The sequence below is a fragment of the Adiantum capillus-veneris genome, chromosome 27 (genome assembly GCF_014529385.1).
Source record: "Adiantum capillus-veneris isolate H3 chromosome 27, ASM1452938v2, whole genome shotgun sequence".
NCBI classification, from domain to species: domain Eukaryota; kingdom Viridiplantae; phylum Streptophyta; class Polypodiopsida; order Polypodiales; family Pteridaceae; genus Adiantum; species Adiantum capillus-veneris.
The window spans coordinates 38,911,170-38,926,718 of NC_140957.1; the positions used below are offsets into that span (position 1 = coordinate 38,911,170).

General features: G+C 44.5%; 1 protein-coding gene across 1 annotated transcript in view; it reads right to left on the bottom strand.

The window, feature by feature from the left end:
* Positions 1-239: 239 nt before the first annotated feature.
* LOC147421811 (uncharacterized) overlaps positions 240-15,549 on the bottom strand; it is a 55,334-nt gene continuing 40,024 nt past the window's right edge. Inside the window, exons 2-11 of the mRNA XM_086503736.1 lie at positions 6,006-6,600; positions 5,781-5,911; positions 5,389-5,700; positions 5,068-5,224; positions 4,698-4,990; positions 4,541-4,600; positions 4,337-4,414; positions 3,020-3,224; positions 1,834-1,964; positions 240-1,752 (exon numbers count right to left, since the gene is read on the bottom strand). Coding sequence (XP_086359862.1) covers positions 961-1,752; positions 1,834-1,964; positions 3,020-3,224; positions 4,337-4,414; positions 4,541-4,600; positions 4,698-4,990; positions 5,068-5,224; positions 5,389-5,700; positions 5,781-5,911; positions 6,006-6,600 — 2,754 coding nt within the window. The 3' untranslated portion in view covers positions 240-960. The remainder of the gene's footprint in view (positions 1,753-1,833; positions 1,965-3,019; positions 3,225-4,336; positions 4,415-4,540; positions 4,601-4,697; positions 4,991-5,067; positions 5,225-5,388; positions 5,701-5,780; positions 5,912-6,005; positions 6,601-15,549) is intronic.

A 15,549-nucleotide genomic window follows, 5' to 3' on the forward strand; every position in this document is an offset into this window, starting at 1 on the left:
AATGGTGAATCTAATACCAAGAGACCTCAAAGATCTACATGACGAGTCTTAAGATCAAGACCTACTACTCAAGAGGGAAGAGGGATAACCAATTTACCGAGAGAGAGAGAGAGAGAGAGAGAGAGAGAGAGAGAGAGAGAGAGAGAGAGAGAGAGATTATGTCAAAGCTCACAAAACATGGAAAGTTATCAAGCACTAGGAGAGGAGCTGAAAAAGGATCAAGGATCCGACACTTTCCAAGGCAAAGAACAAAAACTTCCCCAACGAGTCTTTTACACATTAATGTCCAACCAATAGCCAGCTACTATGGCTGTGCAATGACAATGTAATCCAGAAAAATCGTACATAGCTAGCAATGTGAACAATCAAGTGAACAAAGGATAAATTTTTCCTGCGTAAAGCACATATTGCTTGCCTGTATGTATGATTCATTCCTGCTTCTGTTCCACTTCCACGCTAGGAGAGGGATAATCTTATGTGAGAACTACCAACTTGTTCTATCATGATTTTCACAACTGTACAATCGAAGGGGTAAGTCAACATTGATACAACCTGCACACATTGAACAAATATATACCCCCCCCCCCCCCCCCCCCCCCCCCCCCTCCCTCTGCAGGGTGAATGCATGCTGTCAATTTTTAAACCACATGAGGCTGTTGATGAGGCAATGGACAAAACCACGGGGCTTGCAAGCGAAGTTCCACAAACATTTTGAATGCTCAGCAGTCTCAATTCTCAACATCTTTCTTCTATATCTGTCGAATAGTCCACGTCTGTGGTCACCCATTGTAAAACCACGAAATCTGCAAGCGTCTATGCACGAACATTTTGATAGTCAATAGTCCAATTTTCAACATCTCTCTTCTATACCTTTCGCTTAGACCATCTGTGGTCCCCCATCATAAATCGTTCCATTATAGAGAGAAGGTAGCAGAGCACTTGAATCTGTGTCTCAAAAGATCACACATCTTCATCTAAGTCGAAATCCAGAGCCATCTCATCTCCACCCACACCACCACTACCCCCTGCCAGGGCCCTGTCATAATCTACCTTAACAGATCTAAAGTCTGCCTTCTCATCATCTGATCTTACAAAATTTCTGACCAGAATTGCTTCTGACCGCAACTCGTCATTCCCATCTTCATCATGAACATCCTCATCATCATCCTCATCTGACAAACTGTCCCAATCCTCATCGTCTACCTTCATCGGTCTAGAGTCTGCCTCATTGTCTAAACTCACAAAACTTCCACCCAAAATTGCTTCTGACCTCAACTCATCATTCCCTTCCTCATCGCCCTCCTCATCTGACAAACTATCCCAATCCTCATCTACCTTAATAGATCTACAGTCTGCCTCCTCATCATCTGAACTTTGAAAACTTCGGCCCAAAATTGCTTCTGACCTCAACTCATTATTTGCTTCCTCATCATGAGCATCCTCGTCTGACAAACTGTCCCAATCCTCCTCATCCGAGACTGTGTCCCAATCCTCATCTTCAGCATCTTGATCTTTGTCACGTTCTTCATTTTCACGCATTTTCTCAGCTGCCTGTGTCGGGGTATTTTCCATCACGCTTTCCTCGTTATCATCCTCGCCTTTTTCCTCTTCATCATCTTCCAAAATATCACACTGCTCTGGCGAGATCACATCGTACAATCCACCCAGCGGCATATCTTCTCCACTTGGCCATCCTCGATATAGAATGACTCTGAAGTCGTCTTGTGCATATGCAGTTCCACCTGTCAAATCCTGCAAGGCAAATATACATTATGTAAAAATTTAAACACTTATCTAAGGTCCTGAAAGAAACATGATAAAGATGCAACTCACCTCAAGCTCCTCCACAACATCTTGCACAGAGGCACCTCGAGGTCTGTAAGCGACTCCAATCTTCACAAATGCATGGTGCAGGAAGTATAGTCGGATTCCTTTTGCTATTGCAGACATGGGATTGCTCCTGCCTGTAGAATTGAATAAATCTCTAAGCTATGTGATCTCAAAGTTTGTTTAGGTTAATTTCAAACAGGAAACAAGAAACCTGCAGCAGATTGCACGCCTTCTCAACATATATACCTTCATGGTGTCAGAAAAGCCCCTAACTCGCTAACTATAAGCAGGCTTGAGACAGACTTTGCAGGGCAGCCGCGTACCCTGTAGCACTGTACAGCCACTACAACCCTTCGACAATTCCCTGCTGGATCTGCATGCCAACCTCACCCAGCCACGCCCTGAGTGTCTGCATATGTGATTTGCCACAGCGTCTTCCCTCGCCCTTGCAGATCTCTCCAAAAACAAACCCCCCACCCCCGCTTCCCTCTCCTCCTCCTACCCTATACCTTCTTTCTTCTGTTTTTTTGTCTGTGCTTTCCTGCTTCATTCTCTTTGCTGGTTCTTTGTTTCAGTTTTCCTCTTCTTCTTGTTTTCTGTATTATGCTTCCCGTTTTTTTTCGCTTATTTTGTTTTATTGGCAAGTTGCTTTTTGCTATTTTCTATGTGGGTGTTTGTGTTAGAGGTGAGGTGTGCACTGGATGAATGCCTGTGGAGCGTGGGTGTGTTGAGGGGTTATGGGTGTAATCATGGTGCTCGTTTTGTCTTGGGTGAGTAGGGCTTTTTACTTTGAAAATCGGGAGTGTGTGTGTGTGGGTGTGGGTGGGTGGGGCGCCGGAGGAGAGAAAGGGGTTGGGGGGGGGGGGGGGGGGGGGGGGGGGGGGTCTGTTTTATATTATAGGTCCCCAGGTATGTCTACCTTTTGGGCGTGCACTGTCACCCAAAATTACCAGGAATCCCAACTAGGAACTTACAAAATAAGATACTCTGTTCATACAACCACGCCTCATTCACAACTATGTAGCCCACATCCCCGTAATCACCAGATCCAAGGTCACAAACGGCATAGTATCTATTAGCATAGTAGGGAACCTCTGCCCCAGGTTCCTTTACAATACAGAAAAAAAACACTTACACTGCATACAAAATAGGCTTCAACAAAGCAAAGAAGACAAAGCATGACACGTACCAACAAGAAAATGGGGTGCCTTGTCCATTTTGAGAATTTCGTTCCTAAATGCATGCCTTTCTGACTTTGAAAGACGCACCGCCTTAAATATGGGACCTATTTCACATAACCTCTCAAGCTTCCACCTGCTTAGTTTTGGCACAGATGGTTCTTCATCATCTTCAAAGAGGACTTCATTCTGTTGGCTTTCATGGGACCCATCACGCTATAGCAAAAAATTTAACAATAGTAAAATATTTAATCTAGCAGATAAACAAAACAGAATTTCTCTAGAAACAAGCTGGACGGACAAGAAACCTAAAAGGGTTCTAAGAACATGCACAGTCCAAAGGTCACAAGCAAACCAGCTCGCAAGGACCTTCAAAGAGCTCCAAACTCTGAAAATCCATCATCTATGCATAAATACTGCATATTTGGGGGTGATACTCTCAGTACATAAAACGTGTCCAAGAACATAACCCTTTTTTCTAAGATTCTATAGATGATAATGCGGTTCAGCCTATTTGTTGAGTATCAAACAATGTCTTATACACCCTGTTAACCCCATGAAGTAACAACTACTTATGAAGTAGGCGCCTGGTATGATTATCATCCTGAAGTACGGATTTTTCGTTGCACTTTCAATTCATTAATCCTCTCTTATGCATATTGTGTTGACTTCGGTGTAACTTTCTATAAAAGCTTAATTTAGCATAATCAAGCTGGCTGTCACTTTATGGAGCAACACTATTCCAATTTGTCAATGACTTTTGCATTTGCCCACGAATTGACAATTTTTTTGTGTTAAAGCCCTAAACCTTAAAAGATCATTCAAAGATCAACACATATGAGAAGTCAAGGGTCTATCATCATAAGCAGTGAAATCACCACTGGAGTCAATCGACACCAAAACACTCAGGTTGCTCAATCTTTATTTTCCTCCCCTTAAGGTGACTATAAATGATTATCGTAGAAATGGCCAACAAGAAATCAAATTAGAGTCGTGAATAGTTTTTCCCCAAGAGGACACAATACACCTTTCCTCTGAACTGCCTCGAGGTTGCAAAAGAGACCAGGCCACAGGCACTTCAAGTAGGTTGATAGCACGGCCATGTTTTGGGAGAGAGTAGTCTGCCTCTCATCATAAAATAAAGGAAATTCCTACATGCACACTAACACAAACCGCCATAAAATAACACCCTCATCAATCAAACTCTTGCAAACCTACGTAAACCCTGCCCTAGCAGAAAATGTTACAGCCCCGTCATGCTGCATGTTGCTACATTACAGTGACACTGCACAGCAACAACTCCATATGAAGCATTAAGGAGCTTTTACCTCCAATGTATCATGTGCATTGTTGCTCTCTTTGCTTTGGACAGGTTCGTCACTATTTTCGAGCATCTTCATCTTACTCTGGAAGAAAGAAAGGAAACAGAAGATTTGTTGATTATTCACATAAATTGGTAGCCTTGAATGAGAAATGATTTAATATTCTGAAAAATACACAGTAAAAACTAATCTTTAAGAAAAACAACATACTAGCCCTGCTCGTAAATGAGCTATCTCCTCCTCCAGGCCCTTCATATGCCTTGACAAACTCTAACAAAACAAACAGAAAGCTTCAGAACAGAGATGCATGTCAAAACTGGAAGCAAGACGGCACACTGCTCTAACTCAAGCTCTACTGCCAACCTACCTCACGTCTCTGCATCTCCAACGACCTCCGCAGTGCCAATCTTTTTGTCAAAAGATTGGGTGGTCGTAGCTCGGGTGGTCTTGCATAGTTCTTGCCGCGGTAGACAACAATTGCAAAGCCTTTAGAAGTCGGATCTATGGATATCAAAGTTCCTCCACTTTCAGCCTCGAGCATCCTTGCCATCTCATTGAGCTGCACTGGATCCCTCTCTTTGACAACAATCTTGACCAATTCCCTATGCTTCCAATGCAAATGCATGTTCTGTACCACACCAGAGAAAACACGCCGCCGCCCTAACAGTGAAAAGATAAAACTTAGAATGCAACCGTGTCCCTGGATCAAGCACTCATGCACCACATTGCAAACTTACCAAGCAGAAGAAACGCCTTCATCTTTAACCCAAGTTTTTTAAGCATAAACCTCTCTTCATCAGTGAGGATCTCTTTATCATCAGATGAAGCCACTGGTTTTGAGAGCTCTTCTACTTTGGCAAGCTCTCTCTCTGCCTTTTGTCTCTTTTCTAGTGCCTATAAAATGACCAGATATCCAGCACAATTAAACACAGCCAATAAGTTGTTGCAAGGCTGTTATGAACCAAGCCCCACCCAAAATATTGGTTACACAACTATTCAACAAAATACTCTTAAGGTAGGTGAACCTTCACGATAATGAGCACTCAGGTATAACTCACCATTTTGAGTTTTCTCTCCAAATGAGCTATCACTTGATATCGTCGTGACCTAGCAGCCTCCTTTTTTAATCGTATTTGCTCCTCCGGATCAATTATATGTACCCAAGATGGTTGTGCACCGGAACTCGTGGAACCTTTTACAATATGGACGCTTCCATCGGCGCGTCCTCTCTCTTCTTCAACCTGCAAGTCTTCCACCCTAGTTTGATGATCAGCAAGAGCAGCAGAGATTGTTTGTGGCAAAAAATCATTCCCTCTGTAAAAGGTAATGGAGTACTTGTCCCGGGAGAGGAGAAATCCACCAGTAAGTTGCTACAAGACATGAATGGCATTTCAGTTTGCCACAATCAGGAAGACTAAAGAATACAAATGTCAATGTTCAGCAGACAAACCTTAAGATCCTCAATAATTATCTCGTGACTGGTATTTAAAACACCCCTTTTTACACCAATTTTAGCTATTTCGCTTTTCTCCCAGAGCTTTACCATTGCCGCAGCGAGACCTTGCAAACCTCTGTCCCTTCCTGATAGCACATCAAAGATAGAGACAAGCAGCAGATTATTACTAAGCAACAAGCAAAAAATTCATCCCAGCGACCTTTTTAATAAACAACCTACCAATTACAAAGTGAGGTGGCAAAGGTCGTGAAAGCCTGCGTAACTGGGTTGCTTTAGTATTGCCCAGGTTTCGTCTCATGCCAAAGGGAAGCAGTCTGTAAGGAGGGCTATAGTTGGGAATGCTGGAAAAAAGTAAGTCCCCATCGACAGGCAGTGGCTCTCGGCCTGTCCACTCCTCATAGCGAGGCCCTAAATCTTTCAAGAGATTGTCCACTTCCATTGTGTATTCTTCTAGCTTTTCAAACTCAGGTCCTGAAGTTCTGGTCCTCTTCTTCAATGCAGCCTGTTTACTAGCATCGCCTAGGTGCTCACGAGCATCATCTACGCTGTCACCAGAATTGAGCTGCTCAGTAGCAACCTCTGTGCCATCAAAGCTGTCCATATGACCTTCATTCGAAAATCCAACCTCGTTAGCCGCATGCTTCTGACTGGCACGTAAAGATGCCTCTTGAGTACCATTTGATGACATCAAACTTCGGTATTTCTTGGCTAAAAGGTCATCTACAATTTCTGAAACTGGTTGAGCATAATGTTGGCCCCTATAAAGCACTGCTGCACTTCCAGATTTCCATATAATCAAGCCTCCGGTTTGCTCCTGTCATATAGAAAAGCAAGTCCATTTTTGCCAGAAGTTCACATCATCATAATGTGAAGACCATATGAATACTGAAAGTAATAATGCTATTTTCCAAAAATGCAGGATGTATATTTCCCAGGATACCTTAAAACTGATTACTGATCTCTAGTGAGATTGGAGGGGGACACATTAGAGGAAGACTAAAAGAGTAAAAGCAGAGTTTACAAAACCAATTATAAAGCACAGAAAAAGATATCCAGTGCAAAGAGGGGTGGTGACACAAGGTCCTTTCTGACACAACATAGAAGCCTTATACCTGCATTTTTCAGCCTTCGCGAAGTGTGTCACGTAGATGGCTTCCCTGCAGAGGATGGGCATTGGTACCCCCACCCCGGGCAGCCCCCTTGCATCTATGTTATCAGCCCCAGAAACCTCTTGTACCAGCATTTTCAGACCACAGAGAGAAGGCAGATCTGTGTTCTTTCAGCTCTGCTCAGAAGCCTCGTCCCTGCATTTTCAGCCCACAAGGAGGAGACAGATCTGCATGCCCGGTGGAAACTTGTTTGGCTACGTTTTAAGCCATGGACAGCTGGATCTCCATCCGAGCTTTCCAACTCAGAAGAGATCGTCTGGGTTTCAGCCGGTACCTTCTTGGACTCATGGTGGCGGTACCTGGCTGCAGAGATCTCCTCTTGAGACACTTGTTTGCTGTGTTTTCAGCGGTAATCACAGTCATAAACCCATCTATGGTGGATACTCTCTAGTGACTTGACATCTACATGATATGTCAGGACAATGGAGAGTCTATGGTGTACACTGACAAAGACAACAGTGGTTCCATCTAGTATTATGTATCTCTTGGAAGGTGGCTGTCACATTCCAATTCAGAAGAAAGGATCATCTTGTTGACTTTGCTTAAGTGAAACACGTGGATTGACGATGGTGGCTGGGAGGTGTTGCAAGTGCCTCATGTCTCGTGCTCTATAACTAGAGGAGGTTTGTGCCTCGTGTAGAGACAGCATGTCAGGATACACAAGGAGGTTCTCGATTCACAGAGGGATGTTGATTCTCCGGAATGTGGTGCAAAAGGCATCTATATGTGGTTTAAAGGAATATGCTTAGATGCCTTCTCGAACCAGCTTTCATTTTGGATGGTCTTGAGTCTATGGGCCCTACTATCTTCTATTCTCTACCCACATCTACTCTTCCCGTAAGTAACTAGAGTCCCACATGGGAATTCCACGCTGGCACTCTGAGACTTGAAGAGAGATATGCCTCTTAAATATTCACTCAACAAGTTGCTCCTCCTCTCTTGGTAGAGCCTATGGTCCTATTCACTCCTTTTTTAATTTTATTCCTTGAAGGCTCCACCGCAGAACTCCACGGGCCTAATGCGTTGGAAGTGACCCAGTAACCACATGGACAATGGAACTTCAAAAGTAGAAGCGAAGCTGCCACAAGTTAGTAACATGGCCGAGGGGCCTAAAAAGGGAGCAACAAAACTGATTACATTGCTGACAGAGTGTCTAAAGCGCAAGACACGTGCTAATGTATTATGTGGCACCCGGGCCGCAAATCGCGGAACTGTGCTAATGTGGCAGCAATGAACGAACATGCAGTTTTGTGCAAACTTTTGAGACCAGTAGCTTTTGGGCAAGGTGCTTTTGGATCTAATGCTTTTGGGGGCTCTGCTTTAAGCATCCCATGTAGTTTATAAGGAGCCCTTGGGCCACTCTCTGGTAGAGCATCTAGACGCAAAGCCGCGGAGAGTTGGACCCTTGAGAGTTGTACCTTTGTGATCGGCAATCATGAAAGAAATAGAGTATGTTTTATGTGGCAAACTTGACCTTTTGACACACAAAACAAGTGCGTACAAACTCATCCACGTCCTTAGCTAAGGGCCGTAGAAATACTTTTCCACCCCTCTCAAGGTACTCTCGATGCTGTTAGAGTTCGGGCACCTCTCTGGATTCGTCTAGTCGGTCCCACTTCTCCCAGGGACAAATGTTAGAGAATGAGGGCTGTTTTGTGGCTGTGCTTGGCCAATGTGAGGTTGTTTTCTCATGTCAGGTTGTGTTAGCCATGTTAAGGCTCCAACTTTGGCTTGTTTCCATGGACACATAGGCTCCTGTATTTTATGAAAGATCCGATCCCTTTTCCTGTAGCACACATGAATTCTAACAGTGAATCCGGTAAAGAGGAAAGTATTCCACCGACTACCCGACTTCAAGAAGACGAAGTCAACCCCAATCCCAATGAGAAAGTAGCAAAAACCAGCAGAGTTTCCAATGGGAGCCGATCTCCTTCTGAGGAATGGAAGAATTCCCGCCAAACGATCTCGACCCGATGGTATACAGGCATCAACTACAAGTTAGACACTTGTTCAAAAGAATGATCAAGTACCCCAAGGACCCGAAGTACACCGAGTACATAAAGAACCACCCGCTTGACGAGATTCACTCACGATGACGATATGTCGTCTACTTACCTCTCAAGTTGGCCATGAAACAGAAAGCAAAGTTGGGTGTAGAAAAGCAGAAATTGTACTCGCAAGAAGAGTTTGACAACGCTCTTGAGCAACAGGTCAACAAATTGATGAAAACTACAAAGCATTTTTGGAACAAGGGCCATTCAAAAGATCATTCCGGCTACTTAGGATGGTATCCACTTTCCCAAAAGCAAGTAAATTCAAGAAGCGCATTCGCTTTGAGGATGACCCCAGTTTTTCGTCTTTGTTCTCGTCTTTTGACAACTCACAGAGGAGTTTTGTTCAATTCTTTCAAATTCTCTCGCGTGTGTTGTACTAGATCTTTGGCTTGGAGTGTCCAAGTATATTACAGTGGTATCAGAGCTCAAACCATTCTTCTTCTACGGAGGATCCAATCCCTTTATTTGCAGCACACATAGATTGAGTCGACGAATCCCGCCACGAGGAATTTGTTACACTGGGTCACTCGGGTACAGAAGAAGACAACAGGGATTCAAATGGACATCGACCACCTTCTTCCGAATCGGAAGAAGAGTATGGTCTGGCTCCACCCACAGAGTACGAAAGAATGGAGATGCAACATCAATAGCAGGTTGGCAATTGTGCTCAACAAATGAAGTACTTCAAGGATCCCTAGTATGCGAAATTTATGGCGAAATATAACCGGCTTGTACAACGTAGAGGACGGTACTATTTCAATTACCTGTTAACTTTACAAAGAGCACTGAGAAGGGAAGAGAACACAGTTGCGTCCAGCAACTAGAATGTCACTGCGCACACGAGACCGACACCCTGTAGGCCCCAAAGACTGGCGCCCCTTTCGGTATTTCTTTATTCAAATTAAGGTAGACGATCCGACCACTTAGCACAAGCTTTCACAAAGCTGTCAAAACCTGGCGAGGGCTGCAAACGCAGGTTTTCGACCTGATTTTGGCAACATAACAGCGCAAAAACCCCTGTAGGTCAAAAGCACCTGTCTAGGACAGATTCCCTCGCTATCTAGAAGCTTTCTGGTGAGCTGTCACAGAAATTCAGCGGGCTGTAATTCCCTGTTTTTCACTGCCTGTCCGGTGCCCAAAAGCCTGTACACGCATCCCAAGGCTCCCCCGGGGTTTCCTTGCAGTTTAGGTGCGAAACCCTAAACAGGCTGTAATTCGTTGTTTCAGATCGTTTTTAGCGGAGCGAACACGTCTACGCGTGTCCCAAGGGTTCCCGCACGCAATGGGACAGTTCCCCTGAGAATTGGACGAGTTTTCACGCGAGAAAACTCTCCGAACTCGCAATCTTTCACGATGGAACTGTGCGTACCTGTGGGGGATTAGCAATTAGCTAATCCGGTTCCTGTTCAGAAGGCTCTTGCCTTGGCAAACGCGCATAAACCCCCAGAATTGTACATGTTCATCTAAGTAGCCCAACTAGTGGGGCATTACCATATGTGCCAAAGGGGAAAGAGAGATGCACGAGAGCAAGTCATTGCACTACATGAGGCAGAGGAGAAGGCAAGCTTTCCATTAAAGCTGTAGACCTGCACCCACTACTCACACACACACACACACACTGTAGGTCACTTGTGTGTAAAAAATCAGCCCCCTCTCTCTCTTGGGCGCCTCCTCTAGCTGAGGTGTCCTGCAGGCAGCTCTCCTCCTGCCAAGTGTCCAGTTTGCCCCTTTGAGTTAATTCTCTAGTTCCCACTGACTTATAAAGTTGTAAGTGACTTTCCGAGTGGCCCATACTTCGTTTGGCGGGCACAGGCTTCCATACTCATCAGAATTCAGTGCTAATTGGCCCGACCAGTCCCAGACTGACCGAACCAGACTCCCGATGTGAGAAACCTATTCAGTCGCAATCGTTTCACACTGGCCATGCAATGTCCACTTGCACCTTTTCAAGGGTCCCGAGGAAACAAGTAAAAATAAAAATAAATAAAAATATCTAGTACTTATTTATTAAAGGCAATAGGAAAAATACACCTCCTGGTGACACGAAACATCCACTTGACGAGGTGCACTCTCGATGGCGTGCCGCCATCCGTTCGCCTCTCAAGTTGGCTTTGAAGAAGAAATCTACACCGATGGTATGAAGGCAAAGGGTATACTTGGTATACTCAGAGGATGAATTTGATGAAGCAGTAGAGCGACGAGTCATCAAACTCATGAAGACCAAGAGACAACTGTCACAAACTACTATCGTGTCAAGCCACTAAAGAATAGAGTCAACCTGTAGATCCCGATCGAGGGGCCTAAGCCCTAGAAGAAGGGCAGAAGAAGTTTTACCAACTTACAAAGTCTTGCCAAGTAGCCTATTACTAAAGAGGAGTTCCCACCAACTTATGGGATCCCGTCCAATGGGGCCCAGAGTGACTAAAGACATTAAAACCAAGCAGGACACACTCAGAAGAATGCGCAACCAGCTGATGACGTGCAGATATGTACGGATTTCCGGATTTTGCGCTGACATGCTGACGTGGCAGATATGTACGGATTTCAACTTTTGCGTTGACATGCTGACGTGGCAGATATGGATTTCAACTTTTGCGTTGACATGCTAACGTGGCAGATTGTACGGATTTTTGCGTTTTGTGCTAGCATGTGCTGACGTGGCAATGTTCGGACTTCCCTGTTTTGCACTCGCAGCTTTTTGGCAAGATGCTTTTTGGACCAGATGCTTTTGAGTTTGAAGCTTTTCATGTAACTGCTTTTCAAGGCCAAGGGCCTTTAAATATGTGCAGAGCGCTCATTTTTTGGCACGCTTCAGTACGAAGGTGCAGAGGGTGGAGTATCGGCATTGTACTGACTTCAAGCAATATAAAGAAATACCGAAAAGGGGGCCAATGCTCTCTTGGGGTAGAATTCCGCCACTCCCCCTCTTGTGTCGTCTATCTCTTTCAATTTAGTTGTTTTTTGAAGTGCTTAAAGTTGTTCAGTCTCTCCTTCTCCATTGGCACGTGGTACCCGTCTCCCGTGACACGTATCGCTTCGCTTCCGCGATATAAAAAAAGATTAAAAGGTGAAGATCTTACTTGACTGAAGTGTATATGGTAATTGAGCAATGATGGGAAACAATGACAGGCAAGTGCAAAGGTTCATGTATGCCAGAATATCATAGCAGGTGTGCAAGCCCAAGTGTAGAGATTTGATGCTTACAAGAAAGAGTTGTATGGAAAATGCCTCTTAAAACATGCAAGGCAAGTTGGGTAGTTGGAGGCCATGTGGTCAATGATAGACAAGAAAGTGGGTGAGAGACTAAAGGTACTGCTATGAAAACGATCCGCGAGAGACAAGGAAAACACCTTATTGGGCATTTTTGTGTCTCACGCACATAGGCCAATTTTGCATCGATTGGGAGGTATCGAAGTTTTTGTACTCTGCTGACTTTTAGGAGAGCTGCAGGAAGAAACAGGAGAGGAAGGGAGGGGGGTTTATTCTTCTTGGATGAGCTCACTCTCAGATTTTGTGCAAGGGAAGAGATGTAAAGAAAAGAGAAAGTGGATGAAGACAATGAATTGACAAAGGCGAAAGAAAGAAGATGCAATGATTTTAGGGAGTTTTCTCGCAAGGTTCGAAGACAATGCAGTTGATGCTTGACAAGCAACAATTTCATCAAGAAAGTAGATTTTTGGGATTTGGGTTCGCAAATTGAGGTGCATACCAACGATAGCTGTCACAAACTACTAACGTATCAAGCCACTAAAGAATAGAGCCAACATGCAGATCCCGGCCGAGGAGTCTAAACCCTAGAAGCAGCGAAAGCAGTAGAAGAAGTTCAAGAAGCAGAAGCAACCGAAGAAGTTTTACCAACTTGCAAAAGTCTTGACGAGCGTTTTATTTTTAAAGAGGAGTTCCCAACAACTTATGGGACCTCGTTCGATGGGGGCCCAGGTGACCTAAAGAGATTAAATAAAGCAGGACCCACACACACAGATTTGCGTGGAGCATGATGATGTGGCAATTGTACGGACACCCTTGTTTTGCACTACAAAGCCACGTGGAAGATTGTACAGATTTCCGCGTTTTAAGCTGCTGACGTGGCAAGTATATGGATTTCCGTAATTCACGTTGGTAACTTTGGGCGCCAGCTTTTGAAGACTAGATGCTTTTGAGTTTGAACCTTTTATGTAAACTGCTTTTCATAGACCAAGGGCCTTTAAATACGTGTAGAGGGCTCTGTCTCTGGCATGCTTCTGGGTGAAGGTGCAGCGCGCGAGTACCGGCATTGTATCTGCACAAATACCAGCATTGTACTGAGTTCAAGCAATATAAAGAAATACTGAAACGGATGCCAAGGCTTGGGGCCAATGCTCCCTCGGGGTGAAACTCAGCCACTCCCCGTCTCGTGTCGTTCATCTCTTTCAGTTCAGTTGTTATTTGAAGTGCTTAAAGTTGTTTAGTCTATTCTTTTCCATTGGCACGTGGTGCATATCCCTGTGACAATGGTATCAGAGCTTCATGTGTGTGCTTTTCTAAAAGCATACTGGTCCTACCACAGAGCAGACAAAGCAACGTGGTGCTTCCAAAGTTTACTGAAATTTATTATAGGACCTTCATGTCCCGACCTCTGACTTATTAGTCTCTGGTATCAGAGCTTCAGGCGTCTGCTTTTCTGAAAGCATACCGGTCCTACCAAAGAGCAGACAGAGCAACGGGGTGCTTTAGAAGTTTACTAGAGATTTTATTTATGGAATCTTCGTGCCCTAACCCCGGGCTTATTAGTCACTCCCACCCTTACTCCATCGCGCATCGGGCGCGCTCCTGTCTTCATTGCTCTGTCTTACACAGCATAAGCCGTAAGGAATTCAAGATTACTTGCACAAGAAGGATCATTTTATTTTTTTTTTGAGCCACTATTTTTCTCAAGAACAGTGCTATGCACTCGTGGATCTTTATAGCTACCAAGTCGCACACTCCAAGGACTAGGCAAGCTTTCAAGAAAATTTTTGCCCGAACTTATATGCCTTCTGACATCTTCCTTCATAGTACAGCTTCTGGCAAAGTGGGGTATCTTGAAGTGCTTGCCACAAAAACCCTAGCAGACTATAACTTGAAATTTCTCAACATCTTGCAATAGGTGTTTCTTCTCGAGCTGATAGCCTTGGAGGTCCAGTGTGATTGGTATATCTCGAGGCTACCATCACCGCCACAGGAACACTATCTGTTGAAGCATGTTTCGACAATTCGAGAGCTTATGGACCATGTTGCAATTGGCTACAACCTTATAGAAGAAATCTAACCCTAATGTTGGTGCCGGTTTCTAGCCGAAAGCCTTGACTTTCAAGCTCGACTCATGTCGAGAATGCTTTTTCAGTTTTTTTTCCCAAGACAAGATCCTTCATTAGTTAACAAATGTCACGTGACACATCCAACCCTATGTGTCCGTGGACAAGCTATAGCATGATCAGGGTTCAATCAGTCCAGTCAGTCTAGATTTAGAAGTGATCTAGCACTTTTGTGAGTCTATTCGTAGACCGTGCATGCCCAATCACTTAGTAGAGATGCATATCCTTTGGTTGCACACAGCATGATCATCAATATTCCCTTCAGAAACCAACAGATTCAGTTAGGGGAATTTTCCAGTGCATTTAGCCTATTTTCCCTATTTTTGGTATTTTTCACTTATTAATTTAAGTGACTTTCCAACAAAAGTAGGTAGGGCAATTTTGCTAAGTTAATATATAAGCAAACCCAAGTTAGCACTTTCTCGCAGAAGAGGCAGCAGGAGCTTCCCGCTCAACAGGCAACTTCTCAGCAGTACCCCCTCAGCACTCTAGCGTTTTTGGATCTTCCTCGTCGCCGGGCATTTCCAGACCTCTGGCGCTTCCATCCATTGCCACCATCACCAGCATCACCTAGCCATTGCAGATTCCCCTCATCGCAAGCAATCCCAACTTGCTAGCGTTTTCCAATCTCAGCCCTTCCAACGTTTTTGGAGTTCATCTACCAACGTTTTTACTGACGCTCAGCCATGCATCAGCATTTTTTACTTTCAGCCCCAAACTGCAGCAGATCCACAGCGTTTTCAGCAAGCCTCATCAGTACCATATCAGCCCTAATTGGTTGCAGAAGTTCCCCCTATTTCAGCCCATAAAAACGCAGCCAAAACAGTCATTTTCAGCCACCGAAACAGTCCCAAAATTCAGCAGATAGAAGACCACAGATTTCGGCCATCAAGTCGTCGTCGTCATCGGCATAGTCCAAGTTGCATCAGTCCATTGCATACACGTTGTACCACTTTGTGCAATCATTAAGTAGACCACTCTCGCCGACGAGAGTGGGGCCTTCGGAGGAGGGTTTTACAACGTCTGTGGTGTCGTATCTCTCTTCTCTCTCTATCTCTCAGTCTCATACACTTGCACGCACATTGTCCATTCACTTTGTTCGTGATCATAGCACTTTCCATTAAGAACGGAAGGCTCTCCCTTCCATAAGAACTAAAAGGAACCTTGAGCACAGTTCGGAGCACTCATCTTGAGCAAAGGGCAAACA